General features: G+C 34.5%; 1 protein-coding gene and 1 pseudogene across 1 annotated transcript in view; one reads left to right on the plus strand and one right to left on the minus strand.

Annotated features, from left to right (window-relative positions):
• Positions 1-27,192, plus strand: part of PTPN12 (protein tyrosine phosphatase non-receptor type 12) — a 92,641-nt gene that overhangs the window by 37,278 nt on the left and 28,171 nt on the right. The window contains exons 2-11 of the mRNA XM_029927894.1: positions 1,039-1,147; positions 12,772-12,848; positions 14,829-14,924; positions 15,981-16,019; positions 16,869-16,940; positions 20,587-20,646; positions 22,502-22,644; positions 23,824-23,890; positions 26,555-26,632; positions 26,737-26,835. Coding sequence (XP_029783754.1) covers positions 1,039-1,147; positions 12,772-12,848; positions 14,829-14,924; positions 15,981-16,019; positions 16,869-16,940; positions 20,587-20,646; positions 22,502-22,644; positions 23,824-23,890; positions 26,555-26,632; positions 26,737-26,835 — 840 coding nt within the window. The remainder of the gene's footprint in view (positions 1-1,038; positions 1,148-12,771; positions 12,849-14,828; positions 14,925-15,980; positions 16,020-16,868; positions 16,941-20,586; positions 20,647-22,501; positions 22,645-23,823; positions 23,891-26,554; positions 26,633-26,736; positions 26,836-27,192) is intronic.
• LOC115303999 lies at positions 5,732-10,991 on the minus strand (annotated as a pseudogene).

The raw sequence follows: 27,192 nt of genomic DNA on the forward strand, positions 1-27,192 counted from the left end.
AATTGCCATGATAAAAGTTTAGTAGTTTTTCAAAGAAACAGAAGACTCACTATTCTATGTATAATTATCTATTTATAAGATTATTTCAGGTGCTGTGTATTGAAGTATATCAAAGCAAGAATAAATTAAGAATCTGAAGTTCTGTCTGGGATTTAGATTGTTTCATTGCTTAAATATCAGCGTCACAAGTTGCAAAAGTGAAATGGTGAAAAAGTTAAATGTTACCAGACTTTGTTCATTTCATTTGTATTCAATAATTTGTTGAATAGTAAAATTAAAATGCCTTCAATATGTCTTATGCCTGGAAGAAAGTAGGCTCCTTTGAAATTAAACTTCAGCAGTGTAGTTGAGTAGTGAATTTAAACAATTCACAATGCTGACTTTCAGTGCTTCTGAAAGCAGGAAGTGTATTACTGACACGCAGAAATATTCCAGCCCAAAGTACATCCCTACTGCCATATGTGGTAAGAATTTGTCACTAACTCACAAACCACTTCTGTAATGCAGTGAATAAGCAGAATTTGTCTTTGTTGGACATTTCCAATTCAATATGAAAGAACTTTGTTTTGTAGTGTCTTATAAGTAATTATTAGCTTATGCCTTGGAAGGAGCCTGGCACATCATGGGTGCCCAAGGTTTATTGAGGGAAGGAATAAAGAAACTTGTACATAATCTTTTAGGCATTATTTACTTGGTTTTAGGGACCCATAGTTAAGCACTAAAATTACTTAAGGACTGAGTTAAATATTCTGACTCAACTTATTCATGATTTCTTTAAACAAAATTGCTTGCTTATTTTAGTGTCCCCTCTGAATGCTATTTGTAATATTAATCTTATGTTTGCACTTAGGATAAAAAAATTATCCATAGGATTAATTATTAAGGGATAGGGAAATAACTATGAGCTTGGAAAAATAGGAAAATGAGTTATAAAGAATTGATTATTAGCAAAATTCAATAAAGAGCTATTTGTAAATCATTAAAAATTTGAAAATATTAACATTTGTATAAACTTAAATTTTTTGTTTATATTTTAAGCGATTAAGAAGATTGTCTACCAAATATAGAACAGAAAAGATTTATCCTACAGCCACTGGAGAAAAAGAAGAAAATGTTAAAAAGAACAGATATAAGGACATACTGCCATGTAAGTTTGAAATGCCATTCATAGAGCAAATGGAAATGTTAATCAGCAGCTTGTAGCTTATATTCTTACGAATGAGTTTGATTATTAAGGATTTAGTACCTCTCTTGTAAGGCACACTATAAGATAATAATTTGTAATTGTGCTTCTTGTTCTTCCTTCCTTTTGGTTGTTGGCTTTTTTTATTAAAGCATCACAGTTACTCTGATACTAACTTACTTTTAAATACAAAAAAGTCTAAGTATGAATATCTTTTGTGGACTCCTGTTCAAAGAAGTTCTTTTGTTAAAATAAAATAGATAATTCAGTAAGTATATGGAATAAATTTTATAAAATGCTAAAAATATTAACACTTATCTATTGTCTATTCACAATGAGAATATTAGCTATGCATTAAAAAGTGAACCATAAGGTGTTCATGCCTGCATGTCTGCTGTTCTCAGTAGTCTAAATATGTATCTTTGAGAGTATACCTTAGACCGCTAGCATTATATTATGATAATATTATAACTAGACTCTTCAATAGCATGGTTTTTGGCAGAATACCTTTAACTCTAAAAGCACGCATACTTACATATGTTCCTTTTTTATAGAATAAAAACTTTACATCATGCATGCTATCCCTTAAAGCTGCCAGTAGTCTTTCTATTTCCCTTCAACTGTCTTAAAATAGCTCCATTCCATGACACCATTCCCTCAACTCTTAATTTATTTTCCCCAGCCTTATTGAGATATACTTGACAAAATGTCATTTTATTTTAAAGCTTGTTCTCTCTAAAATGTCTTTGATAAAGTTTTCGGTGGTTTTCTTCATGCTGGTTTTGCAGTATTTACTCCTTTCTGTTAATTATTTTGATGTTATTGACTAACCCCTATTTCTGAAATTTTCTTCCATGATATCCTTCTTTCAAATAGCCTCTTCTCTCTCTTGTCTCCTTCCCTCTCTTTCTCACTGTCTTCTTTGCATAAATTTAATCCTTCATCTTTTTCTTGTTGTTGTTCAACTGTATTCTCAGCTATGGGATCTGTGGGTGGCCAGTATTAGCAGAAATCACTAAGTGGCAAGTTTATATAGTATAGTGGTGAAGAGTTTTGACTCTGAAGTTCAAATCTTGCTTCTACCATCTGCTATTTATATGACTTTCAGGGGGCACCTCGGTCGCTCAGTCAGTTTAGCGTCTGATTCTTGTTTTCTGCTCGGGTCATGAACTCAGTTTTGTGGGTTCGAGCACCACATTAGACTGCACTGGCAGAGCAAAGCCTGCTTGGGATTCTCTCTTTCTCTCCCTCTCTCTGTGTCCCTCCCCCATTCACACTGTTTCTGTGTCTCTCAAAATAAATAAACCTAAAAAATTTTTTAGTGTATGGTGCTGCCGAAGCGAGCACCGAAAAAATTAAAAAAAAAAATATATGACTTTGGACTCATCCTCGTTGTGCCTTTTCCCTCCATCTGCAAAAGAGAGATTAAAATTATTATACTTTTTATGATTGTTTTGATCATTAGATACATTAATACATGTTAAAATGCTTAGGACTGTACCTAGCACGTAGTAACTACTCATTAAGTCTTTGGAAAATACACTCTACTTTCTTACCAGTCTTCTTCAGAATGGTGGATGGTATGGGTTTCTGGACAGTTGTTTTTATGAAGCAGGATAATCTTGAGGTACTCTTTTTTCTTTCTTTCTTTCTTTTTTTTAATATTTATTTTAAGAGAGAGAAAGAGAGTACAAGCAGGGTAGGGGCAGAGAGAGGGAGAGAGAAAGAGTCCTAAGCTGCCGGCACAGCTTGATTCAGGGCTCGATCCCATGAACCCTAGATCATGACCAGAGCCAAAATCCAGAGTCAGACACTTAACCGACTGAGCCACCCAGGTACCCCAATCACTTTCAATGTACCCTGGAATTAATGTACATTCTCTCTCTCTCTCTCTCTCTCTCTCTCTCTGTCTTTTAGAGGAATGCTATTTTTATTTTATTTACTTATTTTTGAGATAGAGCGAGGGGCAGAGAGAGAGGGAGAGAATGCAGAGCCTGAAGCTGGGCTCAAGTTCCCCTGAAGTGGGCTTGGGCTCCTGATGCGGGGCTTGAACTCATGAACTGCAAGAGCCCAAGTCAGATGTTTAACTGACTAAACCACCCAGAAGTCCTAGTGCACATTCTTTTAAAGACACATTTTCTGTCATCTGGGGAAATGAGTCTTAAACATCTCTAGGTTTCTATTTTCATATATTGTATTTTATTCATTCATTCCACAAAAAGCTTTGAACATATACTATATGCTAGGGATTCAGTAGAAAACAAACCGCAATAATCCCTGCCCTTGTGGTATTTATATCCTAGTCAAGGTAATGGACAGTGAATACAAATAACATACATGATCTGTCATATGGTGATTAGTGGTATTGAGGATAATACATTGGGGATAGACATGTAGATAAAACTGAGAATAGAAAGCTTTACAATTTTAAATAGAGATAGCAGGGGAAGTTCAGTGGTGCGCTTCTAAACTGGCCCTCTAAAATATAGAAACCGTGATTTGTATTGTCAGTTTCTGTAATAAATGGATTATTTGTCATAATCACAAAACTTTGAGGTAGGTATTATTATATGCCACTTTGCAGATGGGAAACGAGATGTAGATTAAATAGCTTGTCACACAGCTAACAGAGTCAGTGAGAATTTATATCCAGAGCACAGGTTCTTGACTAGGGTGATTTTACCCCTAAAAGAGACATTTAGTAAGTCTGGAGACATTTTGGTTGTCACAACTAGGATATGGAATGGGCAGGCTGCTACTGGCATCTAGTGGATAGAGGCTAAGGCTGCTGCTGCATCCTATATAACACAGAGACCACAGCCTCTCCACAGCAAAGTAGTATTCAAGGTCAGAACGTCAGGAGTGCTAGGCTGAGGTTGAGATCCTGAGGTCTTATTCACTGTAGAGTCAAACTAACAGTGCCTTTTTTTCCTTTTAAATTGTGTAAGGTTTGATAAGTCAATAAATTTCTCATCATTTTAATTTGGAAAATTATAGTAAAAGCAATTGTAGTTAGAGATGTATATATACTGTCATAAAAATAATGTAAGTTGTTAATTTCCTTTGTATGTTTGGCATGTTCAGTGTTTGGAGACCAGTTATTTTTTAAAACAGCCCTATTGAGGTATAATTTATACACCATAAAATTTACCCACTTTAAATATACAATTCAATTATTTTTAGTAAATTTTTAGAGTTATCAATATAATAAAGTTTTAGAGCATTTCTATCAACCTAAAATAATCATTTATGCCACTTTGCAGCCTTTAGTCCCAGGCCACCACTAATGCTTTCTGTCTCTAGATTTTCCTATTCTGGAAATTTCATACAAATATAAGTTACAGCATGTAGTTTTTTATGTCTGGCTATTTTCACTAAGCATGTTTTTGAGATTCATCTATATTGTAGCATATATGAGTTCATTCCTTTTTATTGTTCAGTAATATTTCATTGTATGGATATATCACATTTTGTTTATCCATTCACCAGTTGATGAACACTATGAATAATACTACCATGAACATTTCCATACAAATCTTTGTGTGGACGTATGGCTTTCTTTTGGGTAGATAGCCAGGAATGGAATTTCTAGAGCTATGGTAGCTTATTTTTAACTTTTTAAAAAACTGCTAAATTGCTTTTTTAAAGTGTCTGTGTACCATTTTATTTTCTAAACAGCAACATATGAGCATTCCAGTTTCTTCACATTCCTTTTTACTGTCAGTCTTTTTGATTATAGTTATTCTAGTTGGGTGTGTAGAGGTATCTCATTGTAGTTCTGATTTGCATTTCCCTAATGACTAATTGAACATCTTTTCATGTTCTATTGGTGACTTGTATATCCTCTGATGAAAAGTCTTTTCAGATCATTTGTACTTTTGTTAGATGTGATTTTTTTTATTCTGTTGAGTTGTTAAAGTTCTTTAGCTGTTGTCCTAAATAACAAGTCTTTATTCACGTATATGGTTTCTCAGTTTTTTCACCCAGTTTATAACTTGTCTTTTCATTTTCTTAAGGTATCTTTTAAAGTATGCAAGCTTTTAATTTTGATGAAGTCCAACTTATCAGTTTTATGGATCATGCTTTTGATACTTTTATCTAAGTAAGAATTCTGCCTAAGTCAAGGTCATAAAATTTTTGTTTTCTTATTTTTATTCTAGAAGTATTGTAGCTTTAGCTCTAACATTCAGGCCTTTAATCCATTTTCAGTTAATTGTTTGAAATAATCTGTGTATGTAGGATTGTTCTTATACCAGTTGTTGAAAAGACTACCCTTTTCTCCACTGAATTGCCTTGGTACCTTTGTACCAAACCATAAACACAAGGTGGTGTGTGGTTTTTTCCTGGACCCTTAATTCTACTACACTGTCTTCTTTTTTCTATTATCATTATTGTTTTTTTAGTAGGCAAAGAACTGTATTAACCTTGTTTCAGACTTTATTTCCAGGCTTCTTCAGCTTAATTAGCTGCAAAGAATGAATTCTGTATAAGCAAACAGTGAAAAGAGCTGCAGTGTCCAAGGGGCAATAGCAGCTCCCAGTACCTTCTTCAAGTTTTATCTTCTTCAGAAGTTGACTCAATCCAGTCTGCTTCATTCTTGAAAGCTTCATTGAAGTTCTTCACCCGATCTGGAACTTCATCACCACCATCCCCTTTGGTAGGGAGCCGGGCTTTCCCATCCACAGATTGTTTGGGCAGAGCTTCAGCCAGTCTCCCTAAACTAGTCAGACTGTCTGCACCAAGTTGTTCTAAGCTGCTTTGTCCCAGTATGGCTTATAATGGTGAAAGTGTTTGCTGCCAGAGATGCCTGAACTGGAGGGTTGTTAAAGTGGATCATTCTTCCTTGGTTTGTGAATATAGACGCGTCAATACCAGAGATATTGTTTACCTCTAACTTCTTTAAGGAGAACTGAAATTTTATCATCTGCCGTATGCTGTAGTCATTCTATGAACTACCTTCTTTCAGCAAGCACTTCCTTTCCCACCAATACGCACTTGTGCTTGCATTTTGGTGAGATTCTCCTGGTTCGTGATAGTTCTTTTTCATCTTGTTGGAGAAGAAATGGTACTGTGCAGGGGACTAGGGTCAGTGCTCAGGGGGCCTCAAGCAGACCAGCTGAGATTAGGTAGGTGCACACATGCCTACACTATCTTATTCTTAAGCTGGTGTCATACTGTCTTCATTCCAGTAGCTTTCTGTAGTAAGTTTTAAAAGCAAGAAGTCCTCCAACTGTGTTCTTACTTTTTAAAATTTGTTTGGTTCTTTTGGTTCTTACTTATAAATTGCAAGACCAGCTTGTCAATTTCTGCCAAAAATCCTAATGGGATTTTGATAAGGATTGGTTTGAATCTATAGATCACTTTGAGGAGAACTGCCATTTTAAATCATACCGATTCTTCCAATCTAGGAACATGAAGTGTCTCTCTCCATTTATTTAGATCTTTATTTTCTCTCAGCAATGTTTTATGGTTTTCAGTGTATAAGTCTTACATTTACTTTTTAAATTCTTCTATCTGAATGAAATATTTTCAGGTTCTTTATTACTAGCACATGGAAATATAGTTTCTATTCATTTAATCCAGTGACCTTCCTGAACTCATTTATTAATTTATTAATTATTTGTGGATGCTTTAGGATTTTTCACATACTGAGTCATTTTATTTACATACAATGACAATTTCCTACTTCCTTTTTCTGATCTGAATGTCTCTTTTGCTGTCTTGTAATAGTTAAAAACCTGTAATACAATGTTGACTTGAAGTGGCAAGACCAGACATTTTTGCTTTTGATCCATTAAACATAGTTCCATTATTATTCAAAGTTTATGTAGGTTTTTCTGGAGGTGTCTTGGAGATTTGATTTATTTTATACTAGAACACTGAGGCCAGTTTCAGAGTTCAGAAATATCTAGATACTTTTGTTTCAAGAATGATCTGTGCTTTGCTGAGAGGGCTAAAACCAAGCTGCTAGCTGGTTTTAGAAGTGATGGATCGGTGTAGTATGTGTATTATAATGTTAATTATTAAGATTATTTCTTCCCCCAAAACCTAATATTTAGTTCGTTGGAAATTCCAGTTTCTTTGGAGGTGACAATATTCAAATACTTTGCTTTTTGTTGCCATGGGTTGTTGATGTTTGTTTGGGAGGACAAAAAGTTGCTGCTTAAGGAGCCTCCTGTGTGGCAGTCTTGGTTTTATCTGTTTGGAATTGGATTGTTGGGCGATTGTAGAGGCAGTCAGCAAAAAAAAACCAAACCAAAACAAAAAAACAAACCATGGAGAGGATTGCTTGTTTTCATTTCTTTAATATTCTTTAAGTTCTCTACATGTTCATACTTACTGGGAGCACCATGAAAAATTGAAGATACACATGATGATGTGTTATCTAACCAACCTAATGTTGATTTTTAAAATTGTCAATATATCCTATGATTGTGTAGTATAAAGCACTGACTACAAAGTTTGCTTGTGCTTTAGAGTTTAAAATAAGCCATTTTTCTGCCCCATCTTGAACTTCCTGAATCAAACTTACTGAAGAATATAGTACTTAGAAATTTTGTATTTTAACTAACTTTCCCCAGCCCCTAAGTGTTATATGATTAGAGATAGATGAAATAAGATCACCAAAATGTTGAAATTATTTGTTTTTTAGGTTTATTTTATTTTGAGAGAGAGAGCGGGAGAGAGAGAAAGAAGCCCGAGCAGGCTCTGCACTGTCAGCACAGAGCCCAATGTGGGGCTCAAACTCACAAACTGTGAGATCATAACCTGAGCCAAAATCAAGAGTTAGACACTTGACTGAGCCACCCAGGTGCCCCAACTGTTGAAATTATTTAAGTTTACACTGTATGTTAACTAGCTGGAATTTAAGTAAAAACTTAAAAAATATTGAAATTATTAAAACTTGGTAATTGCTATATGGGGATTCATTATACTATTATATTTTTGTATATGCATAAAATTTTCCATCATAGAGTATTTTTAAAAAAATTACAAGCTTGCATGTAGCAGCCTTTAACCAGTCTTGACTGTCATTTGGGAGCCACTGTTCTCATTTGGATTCACAGTCCCTGGACACATTTACTGAGGATCCAGTGGTAAACCAATTATTATATAAAGTCCTATGTTTGAGATACTTTGGCTAGAGGCTAATATGCCACATGATTAAGGGTAATTTATTGGGACCCCTTATTACTGGCAGACATGGGGAGAGGAAGCATTGTTTAGTTACGTAATTGTCATTATCCAAACTACTGAATAGTCTATTCTCATTTACCAGAACATCAAATGGAATGAGAAACAGAGCATTGATAAACATATTCTCTTTTCTGGAATCATAGAAAAGAGAGAAATAATTTGGACTGGAGGCTAGTATGTCTTTTTTAGATATCTCTTTCTACAGATGTCCAAAGATTTCACCAAAAATTAATAAATCAGCAGAACTGGGCCTTTTAGTACTGATGCATAAAATTTAAGTCCTTGACAAATTATTCATTAGCTGATTTTTAAGAGTTTGTTAAGTCTTATTCATATCTTGTTACCATTTTTGTATTTGTCTTTTTGTATTTTCATTGTCTCTGGATCAGGACGGACTATAATGTGATGGTGGCATTTTACATATTACATGTTGTGGTTCTTTCTAATCTAGAGACTCATGAATACTAGGCATTCCTACTACTTCAGGATTTCATAGGCTCAAAGTACCTTCCCCCAAATATTTATTACTACAAATGGAAAGACATTAACTTGATAGTGGAGACAACCAGGTGACACCATATTAACCAAGTATCCAAGGTTGATATCACAAGTAGTAGGACATTGACATCATAAACTCCTTTGTGTATCTTCTTGCTGAGAAGGACACATCATCGTTCTCTGATGTTCTTGCCAAAAATGCATAACCTCATTCTAATCATAAGAAAAAAATGAGTCAAAGGAACTATTCTAGATTGGAAGAAAGTTAGGAGAAGTAGCAACTAAATGTGGGATCCTAGAAAAAGAGAAAAAAACTTTTTAATTGGTGAAATTTGTATGCAGTCTGTTTAATTACTAGTTGTGTGACACTTAATTTTCTGATCTTGATAACTATGATAGTTATGTAAGATATTAACAATAAGGGAAGCTGACTGAGGGATATTTTGGGGATTTTCTGTACAATTTTAGCAATTTTTCTTTAACTAAAATTAGTTATAAACAAAAAGGGTGCTGTTTACTTGGTTGCTTGTTTTTTTAAAAAGAGAGAATGTGAACTGGGGCGAGGGGCAGAAGAAGAGAGAGAGAAAATCTTAAGCAGGCTCCATGCCCAACACAGAGCCCAGTGTAGAGTTGGTAGCAGAGCTTGATCCTACAACTTGGGATCATGACCTGAGCTGAAAGCAAGAGTCAGACATTCAACAGACTGAGTTACCCAGGCACCTCTAAATGAAGAGTTTTTGAGCATCAACACAAACTAGAACAAAACTATTTGCACTATCTGTACTAAAGACTAATATTTCTTTTTCATATACCTCAGCAGGAAAACATAGATGTAGGTAAAAATATGCAGAGGATATAAACAAGAATTTTATGGTAAAAGAAATATAACCACTAACTGTATGAAAATGTACAACCATTTGCAAAGTGCAAGAAATACAAGTCTGATGTTTTTTTTTACTTTTTAGAATGTCAACTGTTAAAAAGTATAACATCCAGTCACTCTCACATATAGCATTTGAATTGTGTAAGTTGGTATACACCTTTTAGAAGACCAATAGCATTTTCTTCTGTTAGAAATTTACCCTATACCACTGCTAGCAGTGAGTTCATTGTGGTAGTGTTTCTAATAGGAAAAAATGGTCCAGCAATAGTGTAGCTGGTAAAATAAATAATGAAACATCTATTTATAATGAATTTCATATAATATTAAGTGAGTCAGATAGATCTGTATTAGCTCTGGGAAGAGTTCCATGATATACAGTTAACTGAAAAGTGAGATGCAGAACATCTATATGTTATGAATGCATTTGCATAGTTTTTCTAAGTATGTAGGTATATCCATAAAAATTACTTTTGAAAGGAAAAAAGAATCTTAGTGACTTTTTTGGGAAGACACTCATTTAAATCTCACTTAAAAAAATCAGATACTTTATTTAGTAAAAGTAAAAGATTAGATACTTTATTTATGTATCAGATATTTTATTTAGAAAATAAAATTGCAGCACAAAAACACTGTCAGATCAATGGAACAGAATAGAGAACCCAGAAATGGCCACAAATGTATGGCCAACTAACTAGTCTTTGATGAAGCAGGAAAGAATATCCAGTGGAATAAGTCTCTTCAGCTAGTGGTACTGGGAAAACTGGACAGCAACAGGCAGAAAAGTGAACCTGGATCACTTTCTTACACCATACATAAATAAAAATAATAAAAATGGATGAAAGACCTAACTGTAAGACTGGAAGCCATCCTAGAGGAGAAAGCAGGCAAAAACCTCTTTGACCTTGGCCTTAGTAACTTCTTATTCAACACATTTTGGAGGCAAGGGAAAGCAAAACAAAAATGAACTATTGGGACTTCATCAAAATAAAAAGCTTCTGCACAGCGAAGGAAACAATCAGCAAAACTAAAAGGCAGCCAACAGAATGGGAGAAGATATTTACAAACAGCATATCAGATAAAAGGTTAGTATGCAACATCTTTAGAGAATTCATCAAACTCAGCACCCTAAAGACAATCCAGTGAAGAAATGGGCAAAAGAAATAGACACTTCTCCAAAGAAGACATCCCGATGGCCAATAGACACAGGAAATGATGCTCACCCTCACTCATCATCCGGCAGATACAAATCAAAACCACATTGAGATACCACGTCACACCTGGCAGAATGGCTAACATTAACAACTCAGGCAACAACAGATTTCGTGAGGATGTGGAGAAAGAGGATCTCTTTTGCATTGCTGGTGGGAATGCAAACTGTTGCAGCCTCTCTGCAAAACAGTATGGAGGTTCCTCAAAAATTTTTAAGTTGAATTATCCTATGACCCAGCTGTCGCTTTACTGGGTATTTATCCAAGGGATACAGCTATGCTATTTCGAAGGGACACATGCACCCCAATGTTTTATAGCAGTGCTATCGACAATACCCAAAGTGTGGAAAGAGCCCAAATGTCCATTGATGGATGAATGTATAAGGAAGCTGTGGTATATATATATGTGTGTGTATATATATATATTATATATATATATACACACACACACACACAAATGGAGTATTACTCAGCAATCAAAAAATGAAATTTTGCCATTTGCAACTACGTGGCTGGAACTGGAGAACATTATGCTAAGCAAAATTAGAGAAAGAGAAATATCGTATGACTTCACTTATGAAGACTCTAAGATACGAAACAGATGAACATAAAGGAAGGGAAGCAAAAATAATATAAAAACAGGCAGGGGGACAAAACATGAGACTCTTAAATGTAGAGAACAAACAGGGATGCTGGAGGGAATGTGGGAGTCGGGGATAGGCTAAATGGGTAAGGGGCATTAAGGAATCTACTCCTGAACTTATTGTTGTACCATGTGCTAACTAACTTGGATGTAAATTTTAAAAATAAATAAATTATTAGATGAAAAAATAAAATGAAATGACAGAGGCGCCGAAGTAGCTCTCTTGGTTGAGCGTCCAACTCTTGATTGGATATCTAGCGTCTAGCTCTGTGTGGAGTGTGGAACCTGTTTAAGATTCTCTCTCTCTCCCTTTGCCCCGCTCATAGATCTTTCTCTCTCTAAAAAATTATAAAAAAATAAAATCGCAATTTTGTAAAAGTAATAAAATTTACATTTTTGAACTTCTTTGTAAACTTTTTTTTACCTTAAGTTGGCGTTACTTAATAACAAATACTATTGCCAACTGCAGTATTGAGCAATATTTATTTAATTTTTAAAAATGTTCTCCTTTGTGAGAGAGAGTGTGAGTAGGGGAGAGACAGGGAGAGGGGAGACACAGAATCCAAAGCAAACTCCAGGCTAAGTTGTCAGCACAGAGCCCAATGCTGGGCTCATACCTACAAACTGTGAGATCATGACCTGAGCCAAAGTCAGACACTTAACTGACTAAGCCACCCGGCACCCTTGGAGCACTTTTTATGCATCATCGTAATTCATTTATTTGTCATAGTTAATTCTTGTAATTTCTTGTGAAGTATGAAAGCTACATTTCCTAATAAGAATTTTGGCGAATTAGTTTGTACATCAGTGGTTAGTGTTCACTACCTAATATGCTTGTTAAAAACTGCAGAGGCTTCAACCCAGGCTCTTGTCTAGCAAATCTAGGAGGATGCCCAGGAATTTGTATTTTAAAAAAGTTCCTGAGATAATTCTGATTACAACTTTTAAACACACCTTTACATCATCAGGTTTTTGTTCTTAGAGACTTATTTTCTATAAATATCATGTTAGAAATTACCTGCTGGTATCTGGAGTCAATTTTCATTAATTGTTTTTTAGAGAAAATATTTTGAATTATTTAATCTTACCTGTGGCTTATTAGAAAACACCTGTCTACCAACGGGACATAATTTATGAAATCCTTTTTTTTCCCTTATAGTTGATCACAGCCGAGTTAAGTTGACTTTAAAGACTCCTTCTCAAGATTCAGACTATATCAATGCAAATTTTATTAAGGTATGTATTAACTTCAAATGGTGTTTCTCTGCCCTATTTAATGTCTTCCTGCATAATATTTTTATTAAAATTTTTTAAATTGCCTAAATACGATACCAATAGTAAAAAAAAAAAGAAGGAAAAAAAATCACACTTCTGGGTGATTTCCTTCTAATATTCATAAAGTTACAGTTTTGCTTAGTTTCATGAAAGTTGAGATGGGGTTTTTTTGTTTCTTTTTTTATATTGAAGGCTTATAAACAGTTTACCAGTTGGTAAATCATCTTTTCCATCATCACTTTGAATTTATGTACACAAATGTACATACATGGTCATTCTCTGTTGCTGAACTATATAGGTTCTTTCCAATTTTTCTTGATAGTAATGTTGTGGTGACCACTGTTACTCTTTTGAGTAATTTCTTACGATAAATTATCAAGGCTAAGAATTACTGGGTAATACTGATTTAAAGTTTTAGAATATAAACTTAGATTACAACCTTTTGGCAATTGTCTTTATGTTTCAAGTAGTAATAGAAGTGAATACAAGATTACATACAGTCTTACAAAAACAGAGATGGAGGCAAATCATTAGACGTTTAAATACAGAGAACAACTGAGGGTTGCTGGTAGGGGATTGCAGTTGGAGGAGATGGACTAAATGGGTGATGGGCACAGGGACAAGCACAGGATGTTAGGTAAGTGATGAACCACTAAATTTCACTCCTGAAATAATTATTATACTATATGTTAACTAACTTGGATTTAAATAAAATTTAAAAAATTAAATACAATCTTTATGTAGATAACCTTTTTTGGATACTCTTAGATCAAACACAGTCAGGTTCTTACTTAGCTGTCAATAGACCAGTTGAAACTGCTACTTGAGAGGCTTGGGTCATGATCTCACAGTTTAGTTCTTTCATGAGTTCTAGCCCTGTGTTTGGCTCTGTGCTAACACGGTGGAGCCTGCTTGGAATTCTGTCTTTCTCTGCCCTTCCTCCCTCTCAAAATAAGTAAATTTTAAAAAATGCAAACTGATACTTGATTTAACAAAAGACTACTTTGTTCAGTTAGTTATTCTTTGTTTTTGAATGACCATATAATAATCACTTATTTTATATTTAATATTTATAGATATTAAAAACATTTCGTTGACCAAAATATGAAGATGGTATGAGTTATATGGTAAATTTATTATTACCTGTGTCAACATTAAACTGTCATGGTTTCAAATAAAAACTTTCCCCCCCCAAATCAGTTTTATTAAAATTATGGCAAAACCCAAAACAAAGAGGTTAAATAAAAACTAATCTGTAGGTGGTTTGCTGTTTCAGATGTTGTTAGGTTGATACTCTTTTATAAGGACATTTGATAAAATTCTAGTTTTCCAGGGCACCTGGCTGGCTCAGTTGGTAGAGCATCCAACTCTTGATCTCAGGGTTCTAAGTTCAAGCCCTACGTTGAGTGTAGAGGTTATTTAAATATAAAATCTTTAAAAACAAAGAAGTTCTAGTTTTTAATTCCACTTAGTAACACTGATTTATTGTGTGATTCAACTATGTGCTACTTTAGTGTTTTGGCCCCTGTTTTACTTGGTATATTCCCAGGTTTGTTGTTATATATATATATATATATATATATATATATATATATATAATAGGAACCCAATAAACCTTGTAAGTTGAGTAGATAATTGAATGTATCTACAGAAGAAACTAGCTAAGAAAGACCTATTAGGTAGTTTTAGTCTTATTTTTAGAATCAAAGCATGCTTTTTATGTTTCTGTACAGTTAGCTTTGTGGACTGTGTATTGGGGTATTTTTTGAAGAGAGAGGTAAATAATAGTTTGTAAATTAGTATAGAACAGTTTAATTATTAATTCTGTGTGCCAGGTCTAATACATACACAAAAATAGTATTTCACAAAAAGCTGAAATGAATAAATTTGTCATGCTTTTATATGCTAAAATTATTTGGAAATACTTTTTAACTATTTTAGGGTGTTTATGGACCAAAAGCGTATGTGGCAACCCAAGGACCTTTAGCAAATACAGTAATAGATTTTTGGAGGATGATATGGGAGTACAATGTTGTAGTAAGTAACTTACTTTTCATAATCTATTTTTTGAGAAGTATTACATGTAATGACATAGGATATTTTACTAAATAAGGAATGAGGAGACCTTTTAGCCATAATGATGTGTTATTTGCTATGTTTACTAAAAAGACAGAAACTGAAGTCTATGATGTCTCATTCAATTCTCACCAATTAGTCGAAATATGTTTTAAGAAGAGAGTGTGACAATACTTTCATTCTTTTCTTGAGTCAGTAACTAATAAAGCTACCAACTAAGATTCATCGATAGAGGGATAGCTATGTGATAGAATAAGTACAGTGAAATGTTAATGGTAGAATATAGATGGTGGCTATACAGTATTTACTGTAAGATTATTTCAACTTTGCTGTATGTTTGAAACATTTTCAAATGTTGGGATGGGGAAGCAATTCTAGTAACCTTTATGTTTAAAGACATTAATTACATTCAACCTTCAGTTAATTTTATTAAATGTATTTAAAATATTTCATGGTGCTCTTTGATTGGGTAAATAACCTAAAAGTGGTATTTTAATATCAAAAGTCAGAGGTAGATCTATAAAAGTCCTAAAATTTAATTCATATATATTAATTGAAGCCAATTTAATTTGTTGCTATATAGTTATCCCTTGTTTAGAAGGTGTGATTTTGAACATTGCTTTAATGCATACTTACAGTGTTAAAACTACTTAATTTTGAGGGGCACCTGGGTGTCTGAGTCAGTTAAGTGCCAGACGTTGGCTCAGTTCATGATCTCGTGGTCCACGGGTTCGAGCCCCAGGTTGGGCTCTGTGCTGACAGCTCGGAGCCTGGAGCCTACTTTAGATTTTTGTCTCCCTCTCTCTCCACCCTCCCCCTGCTTGCCATCTGTCTCTTTCTCTCAAAGATAAATAGATAATTTAAAAAAAATTTTTTTTAAACTACTTATTTTGACAGACCAGGTAGAATTTTGTTTGGAATAAAAAGTAATTTTTGGAATTTGTATTTTATTTAAAAAGTAAAATTGTGTTTACCTGATACATTCTTCATCTCATCCTATCCCCCACTTCTTTTTAGATCATTGTCATGGCCTGTCGAGAGTTTGAGATGGGAAGGGTATGTATACCTGTTAATACTTACTGTCCTTTTCATCACTTCATTTCTAGGGGCATATGTTCCTGGTTCTTTATTATATTCTGAGTCTAAGTAGTTCAAGTAGCTGCTGCTTTTTTGTATTCTGATATTGGTTTTATTTGATAAAAGGAACATAATAATATCTAAAAAGCACATAAACTTTTTCTTCATTTTATGTTTTATGATACACTTAATAGATACCATATTATTACTTAGTCTTCAGATGTTTAATGGTGTTGTAAGTAGAACACTATTTATGGACTGAAATAGAGACATAATTTAAAATAGGAATAAAATTGAGCAAATGAGAATGAATTCAGTAAAATAGTTTTTATTATCAATTTATAGCTTGAATATTCTGATTTCTCTGTCAGATAATATCACTACATTTTTTTTGGTTTTTGTCATACTATCATCAGAAGCAAAGAGAACAAAATTCTTAATCTGAAGTTTTTAACATTGGTGTTTTTATAGTCTGTCCAAGTGAAATTAATTTTAAAACCATTGTGATCTCCTTCAGCATCAATTCCAAAGTCTTGAATGTTGGAGGTGCTAATATATTTACAGAGAATAAGTATTAAGTAAAACTTAAGTGTTACCTTCTATAATTATGCACACACATCAAATTAGAAAACGAATTATGTGGTGATTTAAATTTTCCTTGTCCTAATGTGATACCATAGTTAAACATTTTTTAATCTGATGTCACTTTCTCTATTTTCTGGAAAGAGCAACAAGCTGAGTAATAGGGCACAAAATATTTGTAAAAGTTCCAGAAAAACTACCATATAGATTACTTACTGCTGTTTTTTTTTTTTTTTTGAACAACAGAAAAAATGTGAACGCTATTGGCCTTTGTATGGAGAAGACCCTATAACATTTGCACCATTTAAAATTTCTTGTGTAAGTACCTCTTTATATACATATTATGTAATCAGAAAATTGGGATGCTAGACTGATGAATAATTATAATACAGAATGAAACCAATTTTATATAAGCCAAGCATTCAATATTTCCACATAAATCGACACTTAATTATAATAAATAAAAATTAATAATAATGTTTGTTTTTATACATCTCTCATTTAGCTTTGAAAATGACTTATCATAAATGGTAATTTTTCCTAGTAACTTATTATGTTAATTTTGTGTTAGTCTTTGTATATAAACTGATAATAAGTGTTTCTGTATATAAGAGTATAAACAGGGGAGCCTGGGTGGCTCAGTCAGTTAAGCATCCGAATTCATATCAGGTCATGATCTCACAGTCGGTTCAAGCCCCTTGTCGGGTTTTGTGCAGACAACTCAGAGCCTGGAGCCTGCTTTGGATTCTGTGTCTCCATCTTCTCTGCCCTTCCTCTCTCTCTCTCTCTCAAAAATAAACATTAAAAAAAAGAGTAAACAGTAACTTAACTGTGCTTAGAGTGATCTATTTTTTTTTAACTTTTATTTATTAGAGAGAGAGGGAGGGAGAGAAGCCCAAGCAGGCTCTACACACTTAGACAGAGCCCAATGTAGTGCTTGAACTCAGGAACCATGAGACCATGACCTGAGCCAAAACCAAGAGTTGGATGCTTAACCGACTGAGCCACCCAGGTGCCCCTTGAGTGATCTATTTGAAGACTGGCATAAAGTTGGGGCAACTGGCTGGCTCAGTCAGTGGAGCATGTTGACTCTTCATCTCAGGGTTACTATATGTTGAGTGTAGAGATTACTTAAACGTAAAATCTTAAAGAAAAAGGAAAAGAAAATTGGTGTAAAGTAGTAGTTTCAAACTGAAATGGGAAAGACCCTTGACGACTGAAGTACAGTTTTGTATGTTAATCTTTCAGGTGTTTGTTATGCTATCCAGAATTGTTACAAAGATGGGTTTGAGAACTGCTATCCTAGATGTAAAGATTGATCCTACATGGCAGATAATTTATTCTGAATCTTAAAATATAAACCTAATATATTAGCTCTGGAAATGAGTTAAATTCATGTTCTAAAACAAAGAAGAAATCTGAGAAAATGACTTTAAAGGAAAAAGAATGAAGGGAAAATTTTTTACAAAGGCAGTAAAATATATGTGACCTTTAGAATAGAACCAACAGTTTGCTTTTGGGTTACAGCCAATGGCATCTCTCTTAATCACGTGACAGAAATATGTTGTCTTATTTCCTCATAGTCAAAGACTATGATTGAACATAGATGAGAATTAAATAACTTCCCTGTATTAGGATTTCCCAGAGAAATAGAACTAGTAGGATATGCATATACAGAGAGAAAAAGATCTATTATAAGGAATTGGCTCACAGGATTATGGAGGCTGGCAAGTCCAAAATCTATAGGGTAGTCAACCAGACTGGAGACTCAGGAGAATTGTACTTTAGTTCCAGTCTGGAGACCAAGAGAGGCAAAAGACGGGCAGGCTGGAGACTCAGAAGAGCTGATCCTCAGTTCCAGTTCAAAGACAGTCTGCTGGAGACCTGAACTCCCAGCTTTGCCCATGAAAGTAGGCTAGGTCTTGGGCGAGGCTGGTCCTTTTGTTATGTTCAGGCCCTAACTGGATGGAGGGCCACCCATACATACCATCGAGGGCAGTCTGCTCTACTCAGAGTCTACTGATTTAAATGTTAATCTCACTGAAAGACACTTTCACAGGAACACAAGGAATAATGGTTGACCAAACATCTGGGTGCTCCGTGACCCAGCCACATTGACAGACACATGGAATTAACTGTCAAGTTCTCCAACTCAGAATTGCTGGTTTATAACTATGTTTTCCATGGTTAAGTAAAATATTATTTCTGTTATTTTATTTTCACTGGTGAGTTCAAGAAGTCCATGGTTTTATGACTTATTTCTACTTAATGACTTGTAAATTCCACACAAAGTTTATTGCTTTCTAGGTGTCTGTAGAAAAGAACGTAAGGTCTGCTTTAGAAATGCAATGTGATTTTTGTAATGTTAACTATAACACATAGTTGAACTGCCTGGATTTAATAAGCAGCCCAGTATTCTTAAGTCCTGGTTAGAATTAACTATTTGTGGGTTAAATATTTTTTTTAATGTTTTATTTAATTTTGAGAGAGAGAGACAGCATGAGCAGGGGAGGGTCAGAGAGAGGGAGACACAGAATCTGAAGACAGGCTCCAGGCTTTGAGCTAGCTGTCAGCACAGAGCCCAATGTGGAGCCCAAACCCACAAACCGTGAGATCATGACCCGAGCCAAAGGTGAACACTTAACCGACTGAGCCACCCAGGTGCCCCATAATTTTTAAAAATCCTATTGCATGCCATGTTATTTGGAATGGATAAAAACCAGTACTACCACAATGTGTATTTCTGTGAGGGAACACCTTCCCCCTCACCAGTCCTTTAAGTATTCTAAAATATTAAGCCCCTGAACAGTTCTGGAAATCTATTTAATGTGCAGTGTAGTTGTACTAAATATTTGTAAGTTTAAATACAAGACATCTGTACTAAATATGACAGTTCAAATGAAAATGTATAGTCCTTAACATTCAACAACTAAACAAGTTGAAATTTTGAAGAGTTGGGGATCAAGAAGAGTAAACAACATTAAAAATAATGAGTAGAGGAAGGGCTCAGTCGCTTAAGCATCCTGCTCCTGATTTTGCTGCTGTTCATGATCTCACAGTTAGTGAGTTTGGGCTTCACCGTGGGCTCTGCAGTGACAGCACGGAGCCTGCTTGGGATTCTCTCTCTTCCTCTCTCTGCCCCACCCTGCTCGTGCATGCATACTTTCTCTTGCTCTTTCGCTCTTTCTCAAAAATAAACTTGAAAAATTTTAATATAATGAGTAGAGGAAAGAAAGATTATAATTTGGAAAAATTATGACCTTTTTGGGTGATTTTTCAAATTGAATCAAAAGATAATTTAATCATTCCCTTTGGGTAAGATGTTTGATATGATTAGTGATATAGGTAATTTGATTTATCAATATTGGGATTTATCCATACTGAAGAAGCAAATTTCTTCTTTCAAGATTTCAGGTGGAAAGTAATTTGTATGTCTTGTGGTTGTTTCCAGCAACTCAGGACTTGTTATCACTGATGTAACCAAAAATAAGGTTTGTAATTAGACAGCAAGTTGGTGAAATAACCATAGTAAGTGACTTGACTACTTGACAGTTTTTGAGACTGCGAAAAGACAGTATCAGGGAGCACTTTTGATTTAGGGATGAGAAAGAGGGTAAAGTGTTGGTGGGAGACAGGGACGTAGTTGCATGTCGCTGCATATAACCACTTAGACCAGATGTGGGCACAATATGCATAGGTCAGTCTAGCCCACTGCCTCTTTTGTAAATAAAGATTTACTAGACTAGTACCATGCCCATTAATTTACCTGTTTGCCTATCAGAACAGCAAAGTTGAGTAGAAAAATTAGTGAGTTTTAGAATAGTTGTTTTTGTAATTACCAGGCATATCTGGAATTTCAAAGGTTAATTTTATGTTGTAGACTTTAAATATGTGGTTTTTGTTTGTTTTGGTGTGTGTGTTTTGGTTTCAGTGTTCTCACTGACTGGCACTTTCCTTCATTTAGGAAGCTGAACAAGCAAGAACAGACTACTTCATTAGGACACTCTTACTAGAATTTCAGGACGTAAGTATTTTCCACTTACAGACAGTTTCTAAGGAAATTTTTAAAGAGAAGATATATAAATTTTATGCCATTTGGTCTTACATAATTAACTAAAATAATTAGGAAATTTCCTCATGTAAAATAGTGAAGAAAATCAGAGTGTAATGTTTTATTTAGTATCTTCAGCCTTGAGCTTATCACATTAAATAAAGTAATATAAATTTTAACTTATTTAAAACAATTTTCCACAAGTTAAATTTATTATATTTATTTGCCATAAATATTTTTTCTCTATTACAGTAAGCAGATTATAGCATTGTTTATAAAATTATTACCCACTTTTGCTAGTTTACAACTTTGTAGAAATAGATAAATCACCATCAAAGCTAAATCTTCATTGTGATGTATACTATTTTCACTTGAAGCCCTTGACTTCCGTGTTTCAGAACTATATAAAATGATAATTTCTTGGGGTGCCTGGGTGGCTGAGTCAGTTAAGCATCTGAGTCTTGATTTGGGCTCAGATCATGATATTGCGGTTCATGAGAATGAGCCCTTGCATTGGACTCTGCACTGACAGCATGGAGCCTGCTTGGGATTCCCTGTCTCCCTCTCTCTGTCTCAAAATAAATAAATAAACTTTAAAAAATGATAATTTCTCTAGGAAGAAATAGAAAATATGGACATAAGAAAATGCTATTAGCTTCTTCCTCAATCTCTGTATTTTTAATTTTTGAACTTTATGAACATGCTTTTATAAAGCATGGCCATAAAGCACATCATTGTTCCTCAACTGGTACATTTGTAAACACACTTCCACATCCTACCTTCCTGTTTACAAGTAGACATGGTTCCAGCACTCCATACTTTGAGAACCACTGATCTAAAATAAGGAAGTGGGTTTGGCATTGGACAAGTTTGTTTCTAATTTTCCTTTTTAGTTTAAATATTCTATTAGTTTTCTAATTATAATAGATTCAAACAGTGCTAATGGTATATTGCTCATCCATTTACTGTGGATTATTAAAAAATATACATAGTGGGAGCACCTGGGTGACTCAGTTGGTTGAGCATCTGACTTGGCTCAGGTCATGATCTCGCAGTCTGTAAGTTTGAGCCCCACATTAGGCTCTGTGCTGACAGCTCGGAACCTGGAGCCTGCTTCAGACCCCCGCGCTGGCGCGCACTCTCTGTCTCTCAAAAAATAAAATAAAATAACAAAAATATTTTAAAAAATAAAAAAAATAAGTAATATACATAGTGTAAGGGTTAATGTGCATGCTCTGGAGATAGGAGTGCCTGAATTCAGATCCTACATTTGTCACTTGCTGTGAAACATTGGGCAAGTTATTTAATCTTTCTGTCTCAGTTTCCTTACCTATAAATCATGGATAGTATTAACAGTACCTTCCTCATAGAATTACCTGGGGAATAAATAAATTGTTATATGTGAAGCCCTTAGATCAATACTTGATGTATGATAGTAAACGTAGCCTATCAATTCTTTTTTTAAGGCAGTGTTGGGTGCCTGCGTGGCTCAGTTGGTTGAGTGTCTGACTTTGGCTCAGGTCATGATCTCATGGTTCGTGGGTTTGAGCCCCGCGTCGTGCTCTGTGTTGACAGCTCAGAGCCTGGAGCCTGCTTTGGATTCTGTGTCTCCCTGTCTTTTTCTCTTTCTCTCTCTTGACCTCTCCCCCACTCATGGCTGTGTTTCTCTCTCAATGATACATAAACATTAAAAAAAATTTTAAGGCAGTGTTAAATACCACAAAAAAACTTTAGAAATGATAGTAAAGTGAGATGTGCAGCTTTTCTGTATGCTTTAAAATTTGTAATATCTTTTTATAATAGTTGAATTTCTGCTTTTTTATTGAAGGAGTCTCGTAGGCTATATCAGTTTCATTATGTGAACTGGCCAGACCATGATGTTCCCTCATCATTTGATTCCATTCTGGACATGATAAGCTTAATGAGGAAATACCAAGAACATGAAGATGTGCCTATTTGTATTCATTGCAGGTACAAAAGAATTTTCCAAACATTTAAGTATTTTGGAATATAAGTAGCATTATAATGTGGGTGATTTATGGTATTTTGAAACCTAATTTTTGGAATACCAAATGAGATAGGTCATTATATGGGTTTCCAAATAGTAAAAGCTGTCTGAATCCTGAGGCAATTTTTCTTTTTTGAATTTTTAATTTACATTAGATTCTTCTAAAACATTTAGAATCCTAGTATTTATTTCATAAAACTTCTATCAGTTTTTCTCTTGAAGTGACTTATATCTGCCTTAACATTTGTTATAAAGATTAAATGAAATTTCTCAGACTCAGAAATTTACAGGTTAAATAGTTTAAAAGTTTTTTTTTAGTGGAGACAGAATACCAAAGGTACTTTTTCTTACCCAGTAGGTCTAATTGTAATGCCTATTAGTGAGTTGAAAAGGCTGCGTTAGGCCAGAAAAGTGACATGCTGATGGGACATGTGGGAAATCCACCTTTTCCCCACCTGAAAATGATTCTGGTGATGTTAGTCATGTCTTTAATTACTCAGAGTGATTCTCAGTCCTGAGGTGCATGTCTCCTGTCCCCTTTTAGTCGAGAATCAGTTGCTGTAAAGTACTCTTGTCATGTTTTAAAATTTAAAAACCTGCAGAACTGTGTGTTCTCCAGGTTCTGTTAGTTCTGTAGGAGATGAGAGTGTGTCGCTGGCTTTTGTTCTTTTGGTGAAATCACTGCAGGAGTTCAAACCAGTTTCTGGGGCTTGTGGTATTCATCGTCTTTCCTATACCTTTTGCAGATTGAAATGATGTATTGTGTATTCCTCTACTGTGAGGCATCAGAGCCATATTGGACATAAAATAAATTTATATCTGTGAGTTATTATATTAGCTAGGCAGGACTTTCTGAAGGAGAATTAGACTTCCAAAGTGAAGGCTGCTGGGTCATCTGCATAGGTTTTTTTTTTTTTTTTGAATCTTGGAAGTGCCCTAAATTTAATAAAAACCAGGGATGAATACTAATGTTAAAGATGTTTCCCATGCACACAGTTTAAGTTGTAATTTGTTTACTAAAATGTTAGAATTTTGTCACAATTCCTAAATGATTTTTTTGCTTCTGAAAACTAACATGTTCATTCACATTTATTTTATAGTTTTTTATGACAAAAATCAAATTGTTCTTTCAAACTTTATAGTGCAGGCTGTGGAAGAACAGGTGCCATTTGTGCCATAGATTATACATGGAATTTACTAAAAGCTGGGGTAAGAATCATTTTTATATAGAATTATATCCAATTGGTATATTATTTTCAAAGTTAATGGTTAATTGCAGTAAATTATTGAATGTGTTTTGTTATACATGTTACTTTTTTACAAGTAGCCTCATTATGTAAGAAATGTAATGGAACTGAAAAGGGAAGGTATAAATGATGCATATTACCTTGAGGTAATGCATGGGGCGGAAAGGCAGACATGTTGCCTTCTGTTTGATCTATGTAAATTGATAACCTACATTAAAAATGTGAACTCTGCATTGACTTTTCCAAATACAGAATCCTCATTGCCTTTTATATTTGTTCTAGGTATAAGTGTAATCAACTTAATAAATATTTATGCCTAAGTGGAAACATAGTATAGTACTTAAGGATGCTGACTCTGGAGCCATATTGCCCAGACTAAAATTCTTGCTTTGTCATTTACTAGCTCTGGGATTTTGGTCTAATTACTTAATTTCATTGTGCCTCCATTTTTTCAACTGAAAATGGGATCATAATAAGTGCTCATTTTTATGTTAGTTTTCATTACAATTGCTATTATTGTTTTACTACCACTAGTCTTTCCAAGAAAGTGTGTTTAATACTTTGGAGGATATACAGGTAAATAAAACACAGCCCTTATTACAGATTTGAAAAACTTAACTTGTCCCATTGTATGTAGATTTGGTTCCTTTGCTGGTTCTATAGTATGCTCGTTTTCTATGCATTAGGGAGAGGTTTTTAATTCTTTATAGCTTTTAAAAAAATATATTATTTTAGGGGGGGTGCCTGGGTGGCTCAGTCGTCTAAGCCTCCAACTTTGGCTCAGGTCATGATCTCACGGTTCATGGGTTTGAGCCCTGTGCTGGGCTCTGTGCTGAGAGTTCAGAGCCTGAAACCTGCTTCAGATTCTGTGTTTCCCTCTCTCTCTGCCCCTCCCCTGCTGCTCGTTCTCAGTCTCTGTCTCTCTAAATTAATGTTAAAAACTTTTTAAATTATTTTTTTAAGTAAATGCTACACCTAACACGGGGTTTGAACTTAGAGCCCCAAGAATAAGAGTTGTATGTTCCATCAAATCAGACAGCTAGGTTCCCCCCCCAAAAAATTTTTTTTTTTAAATTTTAGATTTTAGGTAATTTCCACACCGATCATGGGTGGGGCTTGAACTCACAATGTTGAGACCAAGAGTCGCATACTCTACTAATTGAGCCAGCCCAGCGCCCCCTTTATAGCTTTATAGTTTGTTTCTGTGAATATTTCAGTCTTTTTCTTGTATAAAATAGGATTAATAAAACATTTAGGTTTTTTTTCTTCTTCTTTGTGCCCTCTCTTCTTTCTCTTTTTACCCCTGCCTTCTTTCCATTTTCCACTCTTGCTAGGGAATATTTACATTTTAAATTTTCCTCAAAAGCTCTCTGGGATTAAATTTTATTTTTGTATTTCTCAAAAATTATAACCATCTCCTGATATTCAAAATGAATTTATTTTTTAATATAATTTATTGTTAAATTGGTTTCCATACAACCCAACAAATGCCCTCCTCAATGCCCATCACCCACTTTACCCTCTCCCCCAACCCCTACCAACCCTCAGTTTGTTCTCAGTATTTAAGATCTTTTAGGGAGAAATGAAAACTTTTAAATGAACAAAATATAACTAGGACTGTAACCCAATCTAACATAAAAGTGAAAGATTAAAATTAAGATGGAAAGAGGCATTTAGATAAGTGCCATTAAGCAAAATAAATATCTGGTCATTTCAAAAGTTGTATATTTTGAACATAGTCTTCACTTGACTATGTTTGCTTAACATAGGTAAATCTTATTTCTTAGGTTAGGACTTGATGTAAAAATCTTTTGATGAATATAAAGACTCTCAAACAGTAAGCCTGAGAATCATTTTTAACTCTTCTTCTTTATCACTTCAAAATATTCTTAGTGATTACCAAGTTCTAATAGTTCTGCCTCAGAAGTATGGCTCAAATCTGCTTTTTTAAAACTCCTTCAGTAAACTTTTATCAGTTTCTTCCCCTTTCAGACTCTCATCCTCCATGCTGCAAAAGTAGACTGAATATCAAATCTGCTCATGTGCATGCTATTATAATAGTTCTAATTCCAGGTATGCCAAGAACTGTCTGGGATATTTCAACAGTCTCCAGAGACATCGTAGAGGGTTCTGTATTTTTACCATATTTCTTAGCTGGTCCCTCTATAGCCGCCCAGGGAACAGTGGCCTGTAGAATGAGTTCAAAGTTTACTATGTTTACAGTCTGATCCCAGATAGCCTTACCTTCTTTCCTCCTTGAATCCCTCTCCTTTCAGTTTTAGACTATCCGCACATCAAGATCTCAGTTCCCCAAATAGATTATACATTTAATCTGCTGTGCTTATATAGATTTCCTTCACTTTTTATTCCACACAGCAATCACGGTTAGTCACACTGAACTGAACTACGATTATGCCTTGGCTGGATATTCATTTGTTCACATATCTCACCAGCTTGACTGCTGAGGGTCAAGATTAGCTTTGTATCCACAATGCCAGGAAAGTGTCTGATGGATGGATGATACACAGTGCTCAATAAATGTTTTCAGTCATCAGCATGTATATAAGGTCTGTATGAAAAGTTGAATTATTTGAAGGGAGTTGATGTATTACATTCTTTGTTTTAGAAAATACCCGAGGAATTTAATGTATTTAATTTAATACAAGAAATGAGAACACAAAGGCATTCTGCAGTACAAACTAAGGTATAGTTTTTTGTATTACATTATAAACTGTATTTTTATAAATGCCTTCTTAGTTTTTTTTTTTAATGTCTTTTCCCTTGTTTAACATTTCATCTCCCTAATAGGAGCAGTATGAGCTTGTTCACAGAGCTATTGCCCAACTGTTTGAAAAACAGCTACAATTGTATGAAATTCATGGAGCCCAGAAAATCGCTGATGGAGTGGTAGGTGTTCTTGGCCTTTTGATTTTAGGAAACTTCTCTGTATTTTAAGATTTTATTTTATTAAGTAATCTCTATACCCAGCATAGGCTCAAACTTAACAACCCCGAGATCAGGAGTTGCATGCTCTACCGACTGAGCCAGCCAGGTGCCCCAAAAACTTTTACTTTTTACCAAGATGTAATGTTTAGCTTTTTAGTTGTTATGTTTTATCTAACATGAGAATATCCATTAAAGTTATTTTTATTTAACTTGGGTTTCGTTAACTCCTTTCCTTCTTCCTATTTCAATCTCTCTATTGTAATGAACAATTATTGATTCCAGTACAAGCTAAATAATATTCAAAATAGAATACAGCTA

Source organism: Suricata suricatta, chromosome 2 (assembly GCF_006229205.1).
Source record: "Suricata suricatta isolate VVHF042 chromosome 2, meerkat_22Aug2017_6uvM2_HiC, whole genome shotgun sequence".
Taxonomy (NCBI): domain Eukaryota; kingdom Metazoa; phylum Chordata; class Mammalia; order Carnivora; family Herpestidae; genus Suricata; species Suricata suricatta.